Source organism: Carettochelys insculpta, chromosome 1 (genome assembly GCF_033958435.1).
Source record: "Carettochelys insculpta isolate YL-2023 chromosome 1, ASM3395843v1, whole genome shotgun sequence".
Lineage (NCBI taxonomy): Eukaryota > Metazoa > Chordata > Testudines > Carettochelyidae > Carettochelys > Carettochelys insculpta.
Genome location: NC_134137.1, coordinates 245,615,756 through 245,632,149, shown reverse-complemented (window position 1 = coordinate 245,632,149; position 16,394 = coordinate 245,615,756). Strand labels below are relative to the sequence as shown.

The 16,394-nt window shown below is 45.4% G+C and overlaps 1 protein-coding gene across 3 annotated transcripts in view; it reads right to left on the bottom strand.

Moving 5' to 3' along the window:
- Positions 1-9,199: 9,199 nt before the first annotated feature.
- Positions 9,200-16,394, bottom strand: part of KIAA0930 (KIAA0930 ortholog) — a 132,559-nt gene continuing 125,364 nt past the window's right edge. For 2 of the 3 annotated variants that reach the window (XM_075003487.1, XM_075003500.1), the window contains 2 exons: positions 15,637-15,792; positions 9,200-14,180 (listed from right to left, as the gene is read on the bottom strand). In XM_075003487.1, coding sequence (XP_074859588.1) covers positions 14,140-14,180; positions 15,637-15,792 — 197 coding nt within the window. In that variant the 3' untranslated portion in view covers positions 9,200-14,139. The remainder of the gene's footprint in view (positions 14,181-15,636; positions 15,793-16,394) is intronic. The other variant, XR_012646665.1, reaches the window with a different exon arrangement.

Below are 16,394 nucleotides of genomic sequence, written 5' to 3'. Positions count from 1 at the left end.
GTGGCAACAGCTGAGGTCATCTTTCAAGGGGTTCCCTTTCATGACCTTTGTAGAGCAGCTACCTGGTCTTCTCTGGACATGTTTGTGAAACATTATGTGGTCCAACACTGACGGAAGGGGGGCACTTCTCTTGCATCAGCGGTGATGTCATCTTGTAACATGTGACTCCTGCCCTCCTCCTGCAATTGAGGATACTCTTACACAGTCATCTGATGGGGAGCACCCATGGGGACCACTCAAAGAAGAAAGTGAAATTACTCACCTTGGTGTAGTTAACTGTCCTTCTTCAAGATGTGTCCCCCTGTGGGTGCTCCACAACCCGCCCACATCCTGGCTCCAGAGTCTCTCTTTTGATAGCTTTCAGATTCTGGGACGGTCTTGAGAAACTGGTGGGAGCCAGACAGTGCACATCACCGAAAGGGCGTGAACAGCAAGAGACAGCATGAGCAGTCCAGCTGACTATGGCTCTAGAAAGTTCTCTGTACTGCAGCCCCAGGACGAGCCCAGCATCTAGTGTGGAGCACCCACAGGGACACACGGCTTGAAGAATGACACTTACTGCACTGAGGTGAGTAACTTCGCTTTCCCCCCTTAAAGATGCAACAATTTTTATCTAAAATGGCTTATTTAAAGAGGTTTCACTGTAAATGATCTTTGGGGAGGGGCAGATCCCACTGCTTTTAACAAGTGGTCCAGGTATTCAGACTGAATACTTAGGCAAAGTGGTCCCCCCCGGCCAGTTCTTATGCCTTTTAAGGGGACAAAATCTAATGCAAAGGAAAAACAGTATTCTGCTTGCTGAATTCTTGTAGTATGATCTATTTACAGGAAATATACTTGAAGAAAAATAATACTGTACTTCTTCAACACAGCTACCACATGCCTCCAGGGCTATCTAACAGAAGACCGATGCCAATACTTTTTGCTACACACTTTCCTTTTAGTATTTCAGCACAACTCACATACAGAGGGAAGATGCATCTTAAGCGAGAGCATCCTTGCAAGGTAAACTCACCTTTGCCAGTGTGTATGCGCTCAGTAAATGGCAAGCTTTTTTGATCAGATTTTTAGAGACTGTAGGGAAGGAGATAATATGACGGGGGAAGAGGGGCTTGCAAGGAGATGTTTACTGCTAATTTAGGTCACTGGTGGGAAAAACAAGTGCAAATTTGTTCCATCACTTAGAAAATAAGCATCTGGTAGATGTATGGCAAGATATGGATCTTAGTCTAGGATTAATGTGATTTGTTTTTAGGACCTTGACTAATTTGATCAAAAAACCCCCTAATCTGGGAATTATAAATTGGTCTGATAAGAGGACTGGGGCTTGGTTGGCTTCCAGGCTTTTTCTTTTTCCACTGTTGACTAGAGTTTTGTATGTTCCCCTTAAAATTCAAAGATCTGGAAGACAATTTTCAGACATAATATATAGAAGAAAAGGAAGACCCAGTAAATGTTCCTTGGGATTCTTGAAAAGTGGTTATATATAAGGATCTACATTAAATATTGTGTTTTAAATCAGTTTGGTTTATGAACTTTATTTTCTTACCTACAGGCTGTAGAAGTGTGCCTTTTCCAAAAGGGAGTTGAGCAGGAAAATGAAGCTGTTGCAAACAGGTAGGCTCAACATACACTGAGATGATAAACAGTACTTTTAGGACTCCTAGTGAGAAACTTAAAGAATGCTCACATAACCTTTTACATGTTTTAATTCTAATATATTCAGAGCAAGTGTGTATATAAATCAGCCATCCCTCTAATTGGAAGTAAAACTGGGGATTTAGTAACTGGCTCCAGCCAGCGCTCTGAAATCTTGGCTAACTTTTTTTTTTAAAACTTTTTACAATTCAGAACATCCAACTCTTCATTATATAAATAGATATGAGCCATGCCAACCAACCTCATCTTGCAGAGGAGGACATGGTAACTTTTGACAGACAAATTGCTGCAGAGGAAGTTGAAGACATAATTAAGAATTTAAAATTCTGTAAAGCTCCAAGCTCTATAATGCTCTCCAGGAAATCACTTAGAACTCTAAAGCAAGTTGCTGCTCCTTATTTTAACTGAATTGTTTAAAGTTATGTTGCAGAGGAATGAGATTGCAGATATTTTGGAAAGGGACAAAAATTGGAGTCATTCCTAAAGAAGGAAAAGCTCTGTGTGCGTCATATACACCTGCATCTTTCATTGATGTGGATGCTAAAATGTATGCCAAGATGCTAGAAAAGAGAGGTGTCCTCTTGCACAAATGAGTTCAAACGAACAGTCTGATTTCATTGCTGACAGGTATCTAATAACAGAAGAATTTTGAATTTGAGTTATAAGGTTAAATTTAGAAGTTTTTTCCATGTGTGGCTTTCTTTTGACAGCGAGAAGGCACTTCGAATTTTCACAAGCTTTTGTTTTGGAGAAATCAGCTTTATAGGGGCATATCTGTATTCATCATCATCCATCTACCATGGTTAATGGTTATGAATCCCCTTTTAATTTTGCTAGGGGAAAACAAGTGCCGTGTGTGTGTCTCTCTCTCTCTCTCTCACACACGCACGCACGCACGCGCGCGCGCTTCGTGACTGGTCATTTGCAAAAAAATAAGAAAAACCGACCCTTGCAAAAGGTATTAAAATGCCTGCTAGACCTATATATATAAATATATGCGCTGACGGTGACTTTCTGTAATTATTAAAGAGGCTTCTGCAAATATAAGAGTTGATGCTGAAAGTGGTGCGGGTAACAGGCTTCAAAATGAACTACAACAGATCTAAAATTTTAGGTATTAATATTCCAAAAGAGGACCAAATAAACTTGTCAGGTACATACATTTAAATAACAAAGGAATCTAAAATATTTAGGAATAAATATTGCCCAAAAACAAATTTTTAAGACAGATTACCCCCAGGGTGGAATGAAACAAATTTGCTGGGGACAGGGAGGATCAGAGCTGAAAAGTCATTTGTGACCGCTTGCCTAGATCATGATGTGAAATTGTGAGGTAGGTAATATAAATAAAATGCAAAGCTTATATTACCAGTATTTACAAGTCAGCTGTTTTATTGTGAAAACTACATGGCAAGAAGCTCTCACTAGACTTTTCATCACACTTGAGGAGTTGATCTTGGAGCAAGCTTGAGTTAAAGGTTTTATTTCTAAGAAATATGCAATTGAGGTTGAAAACAAAGTTAAGAAAGCAGATGAAAGATGGAAGTGGCTCTTCATAACTGAGAGGGGATATGCAGTCAATCTTGCATGCTCGTGTTGAGGGAGGAGACATACCCTACCAATTTGTCCAGGCGAATAATGAAAACTTAGAGTAATACTGCAGACTTCTGCCCAGTCAGAGAGTTGTTAAAGAAATAGTTCTATGTTTGCTTAGTCCCACTATTGCTGGACACGAACACCACAAGAGGTATTAATACTAAATGAACACTGAGAAATCCCGTCTCCACACCCTGCAGCCTCCTAGGCTCATCAATAACTTTGCAGGTCATATTGAGCAACCTGCCCTGCTTACCGTTTCTGACTCAGGGGTGTTAGCCAGATCTGGCAGCACGGCAGCTGCAGTGTGAGACCAAGGATGTGGGCTGAGCATTCCTGGAAACCAGACTTGTCCTCATCTTTGTGTTTTTCTTCCTGAGGGCTTATCCACACGTAGGCTGTGGCCACACTAGGAAGTGAGATCCCTAACCATCACTTTGAAATAAGCCGTTTCGTGAGGAGTGCTTTGGAAGCGACAGCACACACACAATGCGGATGGACATTGTGACCTGCAACATTGAAAAGATGCCCAGTCATTTCGGAATGGAGCGGCCACACAGCCACAGCTTCATTTCAAAATAACGGGGCAGGAAACGGCAAGGGCAGGATCGAATGGCTGACAAGCCCTTGCTGGAGCACTGGCCAGCCACCCCCTTAAAGGGCCCCTCCCAAACACATCCCCCCATGCACATGCTGAGGACCCCGGCTGCTTGCAACACGCGACCTCCAGCACAGCACTCGGCAGAGCCTTGGTTAGCCACCACACCGCTGCCTGCCATGGACCCGCAGCACTTCACTGACGGGGACACCTTGGACATCACGGCCAGCCTGAGGGCCATCCTGACAGCCTGACATATGAGGCTACGTGCTGCCCGACACATGGCCAACCTCCTGCAGCCCCACCCACCACGGTGCATCCGGAGCACCCCCTGCTCCAGCCCCGCCATCACCTCTGGCAGTACCCCACCAGCAGGGAATGGTGGGATGACATCATCCATGGAGAGTGGGACGACAATCAGGGGCTCCGCAACTTCCGGATGACTCGGGCCACGTTCATGGAGCTGTGCCATTGGCTGGCACCAGCACTTTCCCAGCAGGAACCCGCCTGTGGCCTGCGCTCCCCCTGGAGAAATAAGTAGCCATCACTCTGTGGAAGCTGGCCACCCCGGACAGCAACCGCTCAGTCAGCCACCAATTCGGGGTGGGGAAGGCTACCATCGGGGTCATCCTCCTTGAGGCAAGGCACCTGGGGCCAACACCCACGGCGGGGTCCTGGAGAGGGGGGTCCCAGGGAGCAGGGCCCCAGGGAGGGGTCCCCTATATGCTCACAGGTGCCTGTGCCCTCTGCCCCTACAGGTTATCGCCGCCATCAACAGGATCCTGCTGTGCCACCTGATCCACCTTGGAGATGTGGACACTACCATGGCTGACCTCCAAAGCTGGGATTCCCCACCTGCGTCGGTGCATTGGACAGCACCCACATCGCCATCCGGGCCCCACCCCACAGATGGGGATGGCACATCAACCGAAAGGGCTACCACTCCGTCATCCTCCAAGCCCCCATGGATGCCCAAGGACGTTTCATGGACATCTGTGTGGGCTGGCCAGGCAGGGCCCATGATGCCCGTGTCCTGCAGAACTCATGGCCTGGCCACAGGGTGGCAGAGAGCACCTTCATCCCCCCACAGGAGCTGCCGGTGGGGGACATGACCCTGCCCCCGTGCCTCATCACCGATGCTGCCTACCCACTCCAGGCCTGGCTAATGCGCCCCTACATGGGACACATCAGTGAGAACCAGGATATCTTCAATCTCTGCCTCAACCAGGCCAGGGACACCGTGGAGCAGGCATTCGGCCTTCTGAAGGCGCGTTTCAGGTGCCTCCAGATGCACTTGGAGGTAGGCCTGCCCAACGTGCCCCCAGTCATGGGCAGCTGCTGTGCACTCCACAACCTCGTGGAGAGCAAGCAGGAGCTCTTTGTGGCACACTGTGCAGCCGAAGCCATGCTGCACTATGAGCAGCCAGGTGCAGTCCCGTGTTGCCAAGTGCACTGGGATGGGGTACGCGTGTGGGAGGCCTTCCAGGAGGCCTTTGCCCAGGGCCCCCATGACCTGACCCAGCTGACTCCATGCAACCCCCCCCACCCCCATCCTCACTCCTGCCCCACCAGCACAACCCTCGGCGGCCCCACATCACCGTTAAATAAATTCAACTGCTATTTTTGGAAAAAAAAGAACATGTGACTATTTACTGGGGGGACGGCGGTGAACTATATATATGGGGAGGCAGGGGGGCCTCAATCCTCCTTTGGAGTGGCTGGTCGGGAGCCACAACGGCCCCTGGAACCACAACTGCCCTGGGTCCGGGAACCACGGCAGGGCCAGGATGGGGCAGGTGGAATGGGGAGGTAGGGCCAGACCGGGGTACCTAGGCACTCGGACTTGCGGGGAGGAGGATAGAGGGGAGCCACAGACAGGCAGGGATTGCCCAGCCACAGCCGGCATGCCAGCTCTTGCTACTCAGCCAGGGTCATGTCGGCTGGGAGCAGAGCTGCAAGGGCAGGTAGGGCTGGGGAGGAGGGGAGAGCTGAGGCAGAGGGGAGTGATGGGGAAGAGGGGGAGGCTGCGGCAGGTGGGGGCCGTGACAGAGGAGGGGACTAGGGAGGCAGGGGCTGTGGGAAAGGCCAGCCGTGGGGTGGGCAGCTGGGCCAGCGTGTCAAAATACCCGGCCATCTGGTCCCAGGCCGCTGACTCCATGGAGACCCATTCCCTCAGCAAGCGGTGCTGCTCCCGCCACGCAGCTGTGAGGGCTGCTGCCAGATCATCTGCTCAGCTGTGCCACTCCTCCTACCACGGCACCTGGTCCAGGGAGGAGTCGCCCCCTCACCCTCCTCTGCTGCTGCAAGGCTCCCGGGCATGTCCAGGGGGCTGGGGTGGCTGGCAGATGTCGAGGCTGTGAAGACATAAGGAGAGAGGGTGGTGCCCTGTCGGTGCCCACTGCCATCCCACCCTGCTTGTGGTGAGGGGCGCTGGGGTGGACCATCCTCTGTGGGGTCGGTCAACGTGGGGCCGTTGGAGTGGCAGCCCCAGCTCCCCCTCAACAGCCCATGGCCCCATGTAGGCCTCCCCCCTCCTGCCGGCAGTGATGACGGCCATCCCTGGCTGTGTCGGGGACCGTGCCCCCCTGCCCCGCATGACCAGGGCACCTTATGCCTGGTCCTACCTGAGGGTTCCTTGGATGGTTCAGAGGAGGCCCAGGTGGAGGCAGCTCGGCTAGGGCCCTCGGAGGGCTCGGCCATGCACAGCAATCCCTTGCTCCCACTGTCACTGTCCCTGGTGCCAGCAGCTACTTCGGGGCCTGCAGTAGCGGGTGCCATCAAGGGTCCTGGCTGTGGCTCCTTGCCCTGGTCTTCTGGCTTCACCCTGTCCAGGGTCTCCTTGGGTGGTGCAGCCTCCCTGGGTCCCAGCAGCTGGTGGAGCTCCCTGAAGTAGGGGCAGATGACCAGCGCTGCCCCTGACTGCCAGGCTGAGTCCCTTGCCTGGGCATCTCCCTGCTGCAGCTCCTTGACTTTGGAATGGACCTGGTCAGGGGTCCAGAGGGGGTGGCCCCTTGAGGCAGGGTTGCTGGTGAGGCAGGCAAAGGTGTCCGCATTTCTCTTCCACCCCTCCATCCTGAGCAGGATGTCCTCCTCCCCACAGACAGCCAGCAGGTCCTGGACTTCAGCTTCCAGCCAGAGCCCACCCACCCCGCCCCCCCAGCTTCTCTTTGGGGGCTGCCCAGAGCCTGGCCACCTGGCACCCTTGGCTCCACAGGGATCCTGGGGGTTTTGGCTGCTAGCCATCCCTCCAGCCATGGAGGGGTGTTGTTTTCTGGGCGGGGGGGGGGTGGTGCTAGGGAGCATCGTCTGGCCACCTCATGCTCCTACATCTGCCAGCAAACTCTCAGCTTCCTGCATGGGGTTTCTGTGTCCCTGCAGCTTTAAGGCCCCCATAGCTGACAGCCATAGCGCCCTGGCCGCTGGTGGGAGGGGCTGGCTCTGTGGAGGACTTTTCATGTCAAAATGGGACCCAGGGAGCAGCTACACCCATTTCATTTTGAAATTACCATCGAAAGGAGGCGTTATTCCCAACACAGGAGTGGAATAACAATTTTGAAATGAATGCCTTTTAATTTCAAAATTGATGTCGAAACAAGCAATTTCTGTCTAGTTGCTCTCCTGCTCATTTTGAAATGAACAGCTAGTGGGGCCACAGGCGTACTGATGAGCACAGTTAAGAGGAGAATCAGGCCCAGAATCTTCCTACTCATCATCTGTCTCTCTTCAAACCTTCCAACGAGTGCGGTTGAGGAGGCATGAACAGTGGAACAAGGAACAATGCATCTTTGAAAGTTCCCTTGCTTGTTATTAGTGCAAATAGTCCTCATCCACACAAGGAGCATGTTCAACAACACATACTTGATTAAGTGAGTCTGTGATCACGAAAGCTCATGCTCAAAACTTTTCTGTTAGTCTATAAGGTGCCACAGGACCCTTTGTTGATTGATTGTGTGTTTCATAAACAGTTGTCCCCCCACAGCTTAAGGCCTTTCCTTAAGTCCTTCTCTACAACCCCAATGTAAAGCAGGACTGAAGAGAGCTCTCATCTCAGATCTGCCCCCCACCCTTGATATCTTCCCATCTCTTTCAAGTGTTCCCAGATGACTAGATGAATCAATCATAAAGTAGCTCATTGCTTAGTACTAACTTTTACCTCAGAAATGTACCCAAGGAGGAAACACTTCCCAAGTACACTGAGTAAGCCTCGGACCACTTGCAGTCACATCAGTTTTTACTTTCATATACTATGAGCATCTACAACAGGAAATCCACTGCAGCTGCCAGGTTGGGGTATTTACCAGGCCAGTGTAACCAGCTGTGAACAAAATAATTTACATTTCTCCTGAAACACACACTGATGCCATAGAGTGAGTTGCAACTCTGCAGCACTGAAAGCAAAGATAATTCAAGGGACTCAAACTATGAGGAGCAGGCAAGAAACTGATAAATCATTCAAAACATAAGTGGAACAGATCTGTAATGAAAAGACCTGGCCAGATAACTGCTTGGCTCTGGAGCCCACTGTGGGCACTATTTTACAGGTCCAGACCCCTTTGGAAATCTTAACAGTCTGTGTGCTCTTTTGCCCACGTGAAAGCGACTGATTTACGGTGACCAATTTTTTTTTTCCAAGACAGGGCATCTTTGCTTCACAAGAATTATTGTGATGTTTTAACAATGCTCCTTCTTTTAGTGTAATTCAGAGGTCACTTCAGCCCACTGATGCTACTGGTTGCCAGTGTCAAATTACATATCCAGTGCTCAATAGCTTTTTATAAGCAGCTAATCCTACCTCATAATTTGAAACTACAGTATTTCATATGACGCCTTCCCCCAAGATACAAATAATAAATCTAGAAAAGAAACAGTTGAGTTAGTGACTGTAAATTTCTTATAAGACTCCACTTGTTAGGCTGTCTGCAGCGTAATATGACTTTGGTGGGGACCCAATGGTCCCATGTGATGCGTGGTATAAAGGGAAGAGGTTTTCTTGTTTTGTTTAACATGGACTCAGTTCAATAAGCAACCGAGAAGTAATTTAATTTGAATAAAGATGTACAATGTGGTGTCTTTTCAAGTACCTGAATTTGTCAGGAAAGAAAACATTTCAGCTAGTCTTGGTATTACATTCTATTTACCCTTTCCAATAGATAAAATGAGTTCTGTAGCCATTACACCACAGAATTACAAGGAAAACACAATTCTGAAAGATACTATATATTTTTTTTACTGCTGTATTTAATTGAAAATATGGAAAAACCTTTTTGTTGCATTTCCCCCTCCCTTCTCCTCCTCTCCCCTCCAACGTAAAGTGATCACACAAGGAACCAGTCAGTCACATAAAATGAATCTCTTTTATTTAAGGTCAAATGAAAGGGAACAGTAAATGGGATACTCATCTTCAGATAATTGCCTATTTAGTGGCCCTTCATATATGCTTCACATTATTATCCTGACCAATTTCTAACTTGCTGTGCAATATAAAGACTTATGTTCTGGAAATATAAATTCATACTACCCTTAACCATTATAGGGTACAATACAGTACAAAGAAAATACTATTAACAAACTATGGTCATTTAAGAGGTCTTTGTTTACTGGCTGCAGGGTTCAACATTTTCTTCATGTTGCAAAAAGTAACGCTAGTCTTATTTTTGGTGCAAAAAAGTTATTCTCACTGCTTTGTTCAAGGTGCTCAGCTACAGTGCCAGCATGATTTTCAGTTGATCATCTGTCACTCAGTGCTGATGATCACTGAGGCAAAAGAAAAAAAATACAAGTGTTAGTTGGTTAAAATTAGTCTGAGAATGTATTTATATATGTACATAGAGAATGTTGAACATTGTAACCTGCTTACAGTCTATCATTAAGACCAAGCATCTGTACAGTTACATTCTGACATAAAATACTGGGGTTGTTTCCATTGAAGGTTTGGTGTACAGGCAACCTACTCATTTAACCATTTCTCTAAGTGGGTTCTAGTCTACTTACTTTCAACACACACACACACTTTCTATTTAATAATACAAGGTGGGGCAGTCCCAGATAACTGTGGACTGTGATTGCAGAGAATCCAATTTCCAATGTTTTTGGGTCACAACCCTGTGGAGGCCATGGAGAGCATCTGCTAATGTATATGAGGTGGGTTTACAGGAAATAGGTCAGCCCTGCCAAGTACTGTTAAACTTGCCCTTTCTGGTGGCTGTCCCCATAGCACCAGAATTCTCACAAGTACTTTTGTGCTATGAACTTAAGAACGTCTGTGTCCCGTAGACTATTGCTGGGACTTAAAAATAGATGTAAGCAAAACATTCAAAAATGCTTATCAGGAAGAGTTTAGACTTGAAAAATTAGGTGACAAACTCAGCTGGAAAGCAAAATATTACAAGGACTGGCTGTAAGCAATGTCAACACTTGCATGTGTGAATATAAGGTTGTAGCTGCCCCAATCTTGTTGTGGCCTTAGCAGTTTTCAGAACTGAATGCTGTTACAAGGCCATATTTTGGAAATGTAGTTCTCCCCCCGTGCAAATCAGGCTAAATTTCTCTCTCTCTTTTTAGAAAAGCCCATCACATCCTTTCTGCGAATGGAGGGCCAGGGATAGCAGCACAATACTGGCCCCTACACATTTTAAAAACTTTGAGGCTCCCCTATTTTTGTTTCAAAGCCTGGTTTGCTATGTATAATAAGCAAGATGAGCCAACGTATGGGTCTGAACCCAAGCTGGGTCAGGTGGCTTTGTCTCAGTCAAGTTTTGCTCAAGCTTGAGTGAACAAAAGAGAAGGAATGAGAACCTACATTCAAAGTCCCAATGAACCAAGACTGCTCAAGCGCATACATTTCAATGACGCGACATATGCAAGAGGTTGGACAGTCAGAAGACATCCTGTGATGGCTGGAAGAAATTGCAAAGACTTTAAATGGAATTTTACATACAGTGCAGTCTTTAAGGCATGGCCCGCCCTGCTAATACAATATAATTGATGACAGAGAATGTCTTTAAATGTTACCATTTTAAGGTGTAATCAGTTCTTATTAAGCCTTACAACCTAAACAGGTTTCTTATGCTTGCATTTGACTTCGGTCTATATATTTCCCCCCCCCCGAGGATGACCAGTCTGGAAAATTTCAGCTCACCGCAGATGGTGGAAAAAGGCATCTGCCGTGAATAAGCAGATGTACCTGAGCAGTGAAGCTTTCCATGCTCACGTTAACCACAAGCCTTCCTCACACTAAACTTCCATTCTAGTTGTCAAGCGTCAGAATCCATAATTAAAATTCTTGTTGCTTCGATAGTCAGCACCGTATCTGGGCAAACGAAACCCTGTTCACTCAGTGTAGGCCCCATGACATATTTATGGAGCTCAACAACACTTCAGTGCATTCTGTGCGAGTCTTTCCATTCCAGTGGTGCCTCAGAGCCATTGATTTAATGCTTTGCAGCTACAGGGTGGGAAAATACTAAACAAAAAGATGAAGGGCTCCAACCCAATATTCTCCTATGTAGCACTGTGCACTAACATGCTAAAGGTCCAGCTGGGCCAACTTCCCCCACACTTCACTGTGAGGACTGTCGGTTTTGATCCTAAGAGTTTAACTTACTCCCCTCACCACCAAATCCTCATACCATGGAACATTAGGGTTCATGAAAAAAATATCTGAACTTTTCACTTGACAGCAGAAAACATCTGACTAGAACAGCTGTACTTCAGAAGGCTGAGTTTAGAGTCCGGTACACCCAGCTGCTTCCTCAGAGCATTAATGCCATTCTATTCACAGTGATTTGTATTTCTGGTGGCTGTTCAAGCAGGTGCATTTATAGTCCATTTCTGTGAGTCAAAAAGGTGATTCTCTATTCATAGTGCCTGTGGCAGGGTATGTTCACATGGTATAAAATATACCAAAATGAATGGCTGACTTTTTAGGACTTAGCAGCCCTTTAAAAACTACACAGTAGCAAAACTCAGGTCTAGTATGTCTTGCATAAGGCTATAGAATTTGTACTGCTGTATATTGGCCTTATCTTCCTCATTCCATGTTTCCCATTCCTCCTGAAAATATACACAATATGATCCATTTGGGTCTGCGGCTCATGAGAATTTAGGCTATTTAATGCTAGCATAGTGATGTCAGCCTCGGAGGGGAACATGGCTGGAGACGGAATGGAACTCAGATCCCTAAGACGTATTTCCAATTGGGTAAGTTTTCCAATTCATAATATTTACTTATCTCAGATCCTCTGATCCAAATGTACCAGCTACTTCAGAAGTATAAACATTCTCTCTTTTCTCGCCACACAGCAGTGAACAGTTAGAGGAAAACTGCATTGATTTGCTTAGGCAGCCAGTATGCCCCTCTTCAGTACTTTCATTTTCAGAGGCTCAAGACAAGGTCTGAAGGTGGGTCCCTTTTGGAAAGTGATTTAATTCTTGACCCATGGACTGGAGGAACAAGACAGCCTCCAATCTGTAGTGATGTTAGTGCCAACCAATAAAATAAACTCTACTAGTTCATGAATTACTGTAAACTCTAATAATTTTCCTTAAAAGTGAACAGGAAATTGGCCTACAATCTCTTGTAGTGTTTTCAGGTTGCTAGTGTTAGAAAAGCCATCACTTTGCCTTAAGGTTGACTTCTTCCAGTAGTAGGCTCCAATAATGTGCATTCTAATTTGTTTAAAGTGTAACCATAAACAGACAAGTACTTCTTACTAAATAGCCCATCATGCTGAGTGAGCAATAAAGATACAGGCCGCCTTTTAGTGGAGCTATTTCTATATCTTGTGGGCAGAAATGAAGCTGAAAGTCTTAGTGAAAGTTGCCTGATGTCACATAGAACAACAAAGCCCTTTAGGAAAAAGTCAATAAGAAAAACAAAGTTTTAGGCTTTAAGCACATGCCAGGTTGGTAACTGCAGTGCCAATATGGAGCATTGGGTGCTTATATTCCGAGGACTTGTTTTATGTGGGTAGACAAGCCTTCAAAAGTAACTTAAGAATGGCATCTGCTCTCTCAGCTGATCACTTTCCGATGGATATTTTAGCATCTCTTTTGCGCTCTTTAGTGTCATTCCATTACTTTTTTCCTTCTGTTGGTTACTGCATTGGCTCAGGAGGGTTAAGAAAGTGAACTGAGTCCCCTAGCAGAATTGTTAACTGAAAGCTAGTTGCAGAATATTTATCAGTTTAACTTTTAGATTCCCAGAGAAGTTTATGGGACTGCTACTTCATAAAACATGCATTATTTGTAAATACCCAGAACCCAACTGTAAGCCTCCAATAAGGTAATTTCGGTTACTTTTCAAAGAAGCTTCCCTGTAAAGAAAACCCTTTGTGCCTGGTCACAGTGAATCACAAAAACTAACAAACAGAATCTAGAGAAACAGCTGAGTCGGTCAAAATCTTCCAGGAGGAGGACTCCTGTTACAGTGCAGTGCTGCAAATGTAGGATGATAAAATATATCTTTAGATATATTGGAGTCTAGTTATGCCTTCCCACTTTTCTATACATTAAGACTTGATATGGCATTTAAGAGTAAACCCAACAGGGAGCGTTGGAATGGGACTACAGATTTTCTAGAGCAGCGTTTTCCCTTAGACCATTTGAGAGCATGAAGTCTTCACTGTTCTTTGGTAGAGGGGTAAACTGCCATCACAGAATAAAGCTGTCTTAGGAATTCAGGAATGACACACCAACATAACATTCAACACTGAAAGCATCATTTTAGCTCCATCCTTATTTGGACACACCACAACAGCAAGACATCTTTGTTGCATCTCTTTCGTTATACCCCTTCTCACTAAGTAAACTATTCTATTGTCTCTCACATCCCAAAACACATGCAAACAAAGCCATTGTAACAAGGAGGGCATAGATAAGTGTCTATGAACTAAGTTCATTGGTACATCATTGTGAAATCCTAAAGTTGTTTCTCTCAAAGAATACAAAGTTCAACACATTCTGTACATGTTCTTGGTTTCTCGGTTATAAAGTAAACAGTAAAATTGTTCATAAAGCATTGATTTTGTTTTTAAACACAGCCCCTTCTGTTTTTGTTTTTGAAAGTCCTCTAATCAGAACGCTATAAAGAGATGTATTACTAGTGAGTGCAGACGGTGTGCGACAGCAGAGGAAGGAAGAGAGGCACTTTGATAGGCTGGTATTCTTAGACTTCCCTTTTTTCTGTGTAGGTTTATGTTCCTGACACTAGATGGTAGCATTGTCACAGAAAACCATCGTGGATAGGCACTTGGCAGCAAAATCCCAAGGCAGTGCCCAGCGCTCTGCTATGTCATCAGAATTGGTTTCTGCCGCACTTCCAGAATATCTAAACAGACAAGGCAAGACCAGTTACTGTCAATACTGAGAATATCTGGCAAGAGTACTAAATGTTCAACAAGTAAAAGGCATCAGTGACCATCACGGATTGCATGTTAGTCAAACTGTTTTCAGAAGGGAATTAACAAGTGGAACTATCACATCATATACCATCGAATACACAATTTCTTGTTCTGCATACTCACAGTGTGGCGGTAAACAGAAGTCAGGTGAGAGAGATGACTACTATTCTAATGCATGGCTTTTATAGTGGTATGGGATCCTTTGACAGCAAAGGTGTAGTTGTATGGGGATCCTTTCAGATGACATTGTGAGACAGTAGAAGAGAGTCTTCCAAGGGAACTTGTGGGAACCCATCACTAAGAAATTACTGTAACAAAACAAGCCTTTGCTGCCATTGAGAAATGCACCCAAATTCTGTTCTGTTTATCTTGCTGATAAATACATATTTATAATGTTCCCTGGATTGCAAAAATGTGGAGTTTTACTGGATTAATGCAAAAAGCGACTTCATAAAGTGAAAGCACTGCCCTCACACAAACCTCCATCAACTGACATGTCTCACATGATCTCGACTGCTAGACTGGGGCATGAAGACAGAAATGGATTCGAAGGTACAGGACACTCAAGTAATAAATAACTTCTCGGATCAAAACCAGCTCCTTAAATTTCACCAGGAAAATATCTTTGAGCCAATGTAGACTAGGGAACACAGTTGTATAATAGCATGAAACTTAGTTATGTAAATTTTGCACTATCAACTTGCTAAGTGGTCTTAAAAGGCACCTTCATGGACAGGGCACTACAATGCTCCAAGCTGGAGCTGAAAGACGCAGAGCTAGGTTTGCATCACGAGATGCATCGCAGCTTCCAGACTGACTGAAATAAGAACTCTTGATCCCTGCTGCTTTCTCAGCATCCGGAAGCAGCATAGGATTGTATGGGAACTCTAGATTGACAGCCTTATCACAGAAAGGTGAGTATGCTTCCTCAGTTGATGGCACTAACACAGATCCTTCCAGCTGTTTTCCCTCAGCCCATCAGCAATATTGCTGTCTTTAGCAGAAAGACTGGAGTAAGGTGGATATCAAATCTTTATTTTGGTGTATATAGATCACCATGAATATCAATTTACACAAGCCTATTAAAAAATGCAATGAAAATGATGCAATGTGAAGGGATTGTTCAGGAGTTCTACATAGATTGTCAAAAGCAAAATATACGGAGGCTTTGTAAACCCACTATAGAAAGCCAGTGCCACAGCTGAGACATGGGTGAACTAAACTGGCAATATACAACTGACAGGAAACATAGGGAAAAACCAAAATATCAATTTGATAGTTTTATAGGAAGTGTGATGCTAAGACACTAGCTAACTCACAGATATGTGTCACCTGGGACCTAGACCATTTTTAGAATTTATGGAAAGATCTGAATGGTTTCACCTGTTAAAATTCGATGCAGTGGCAAAGTGACATAGGTTAAATATGCATAGAGTAGAAAGTTTTCATCTGTTCTGTTTAACTTCAGCCAGGAGCCAACCAGAGACCGTCCTGTTCCAGATAAGGACCGTGACCTTAGATTCGAAGCATTATGCAGATCTGTCAAGGTAGACAACAATACCCTTAACATAATCGTGCTTTATATCCATCCTGTCCCAGGAAGAGTCAGATATCAATTTCATCTTGAAAAGAACCCCTCATAATCCGGGCAGAAGTGTAGTGGTGTTGTAAATCATCATCTAGAACCAAATTCCATGCAGGGCACTGAGACACCTTCATCAAGCAGGGTTCATTAACAGCAGTTGAATGCAGGACCTTGCAAAGCATGTACCAATTAGCACTTAACAAATAGCACTTGAATTAATGGTGACTCCACAGGTTGGGGGGATTAGTAAGCTGTTATCTCATTGTGGTCCACCACCATGGTAGGCTTTTATAGCACGTTGCATACAGAGGTGTTCTTGATCGCAAAATATCTCTTTACAAATATTGCTTATATGGAAAAGCAATACTAGGAAATTAATGTGTTTTTAGTTGTCAACTAAAAGCAATACCCGGAAACCAGGAGGAGAAGCACCATGTGTTGAGCCAGCTCAGTTCACACCTACATCAAGTGTTCCATGGACCACAGTTTGGTTCCCCCCAGCTTTCTTTACATCATCATTCTACACAGCCAAAAATAGACTCTCTAAAGGAGCAAC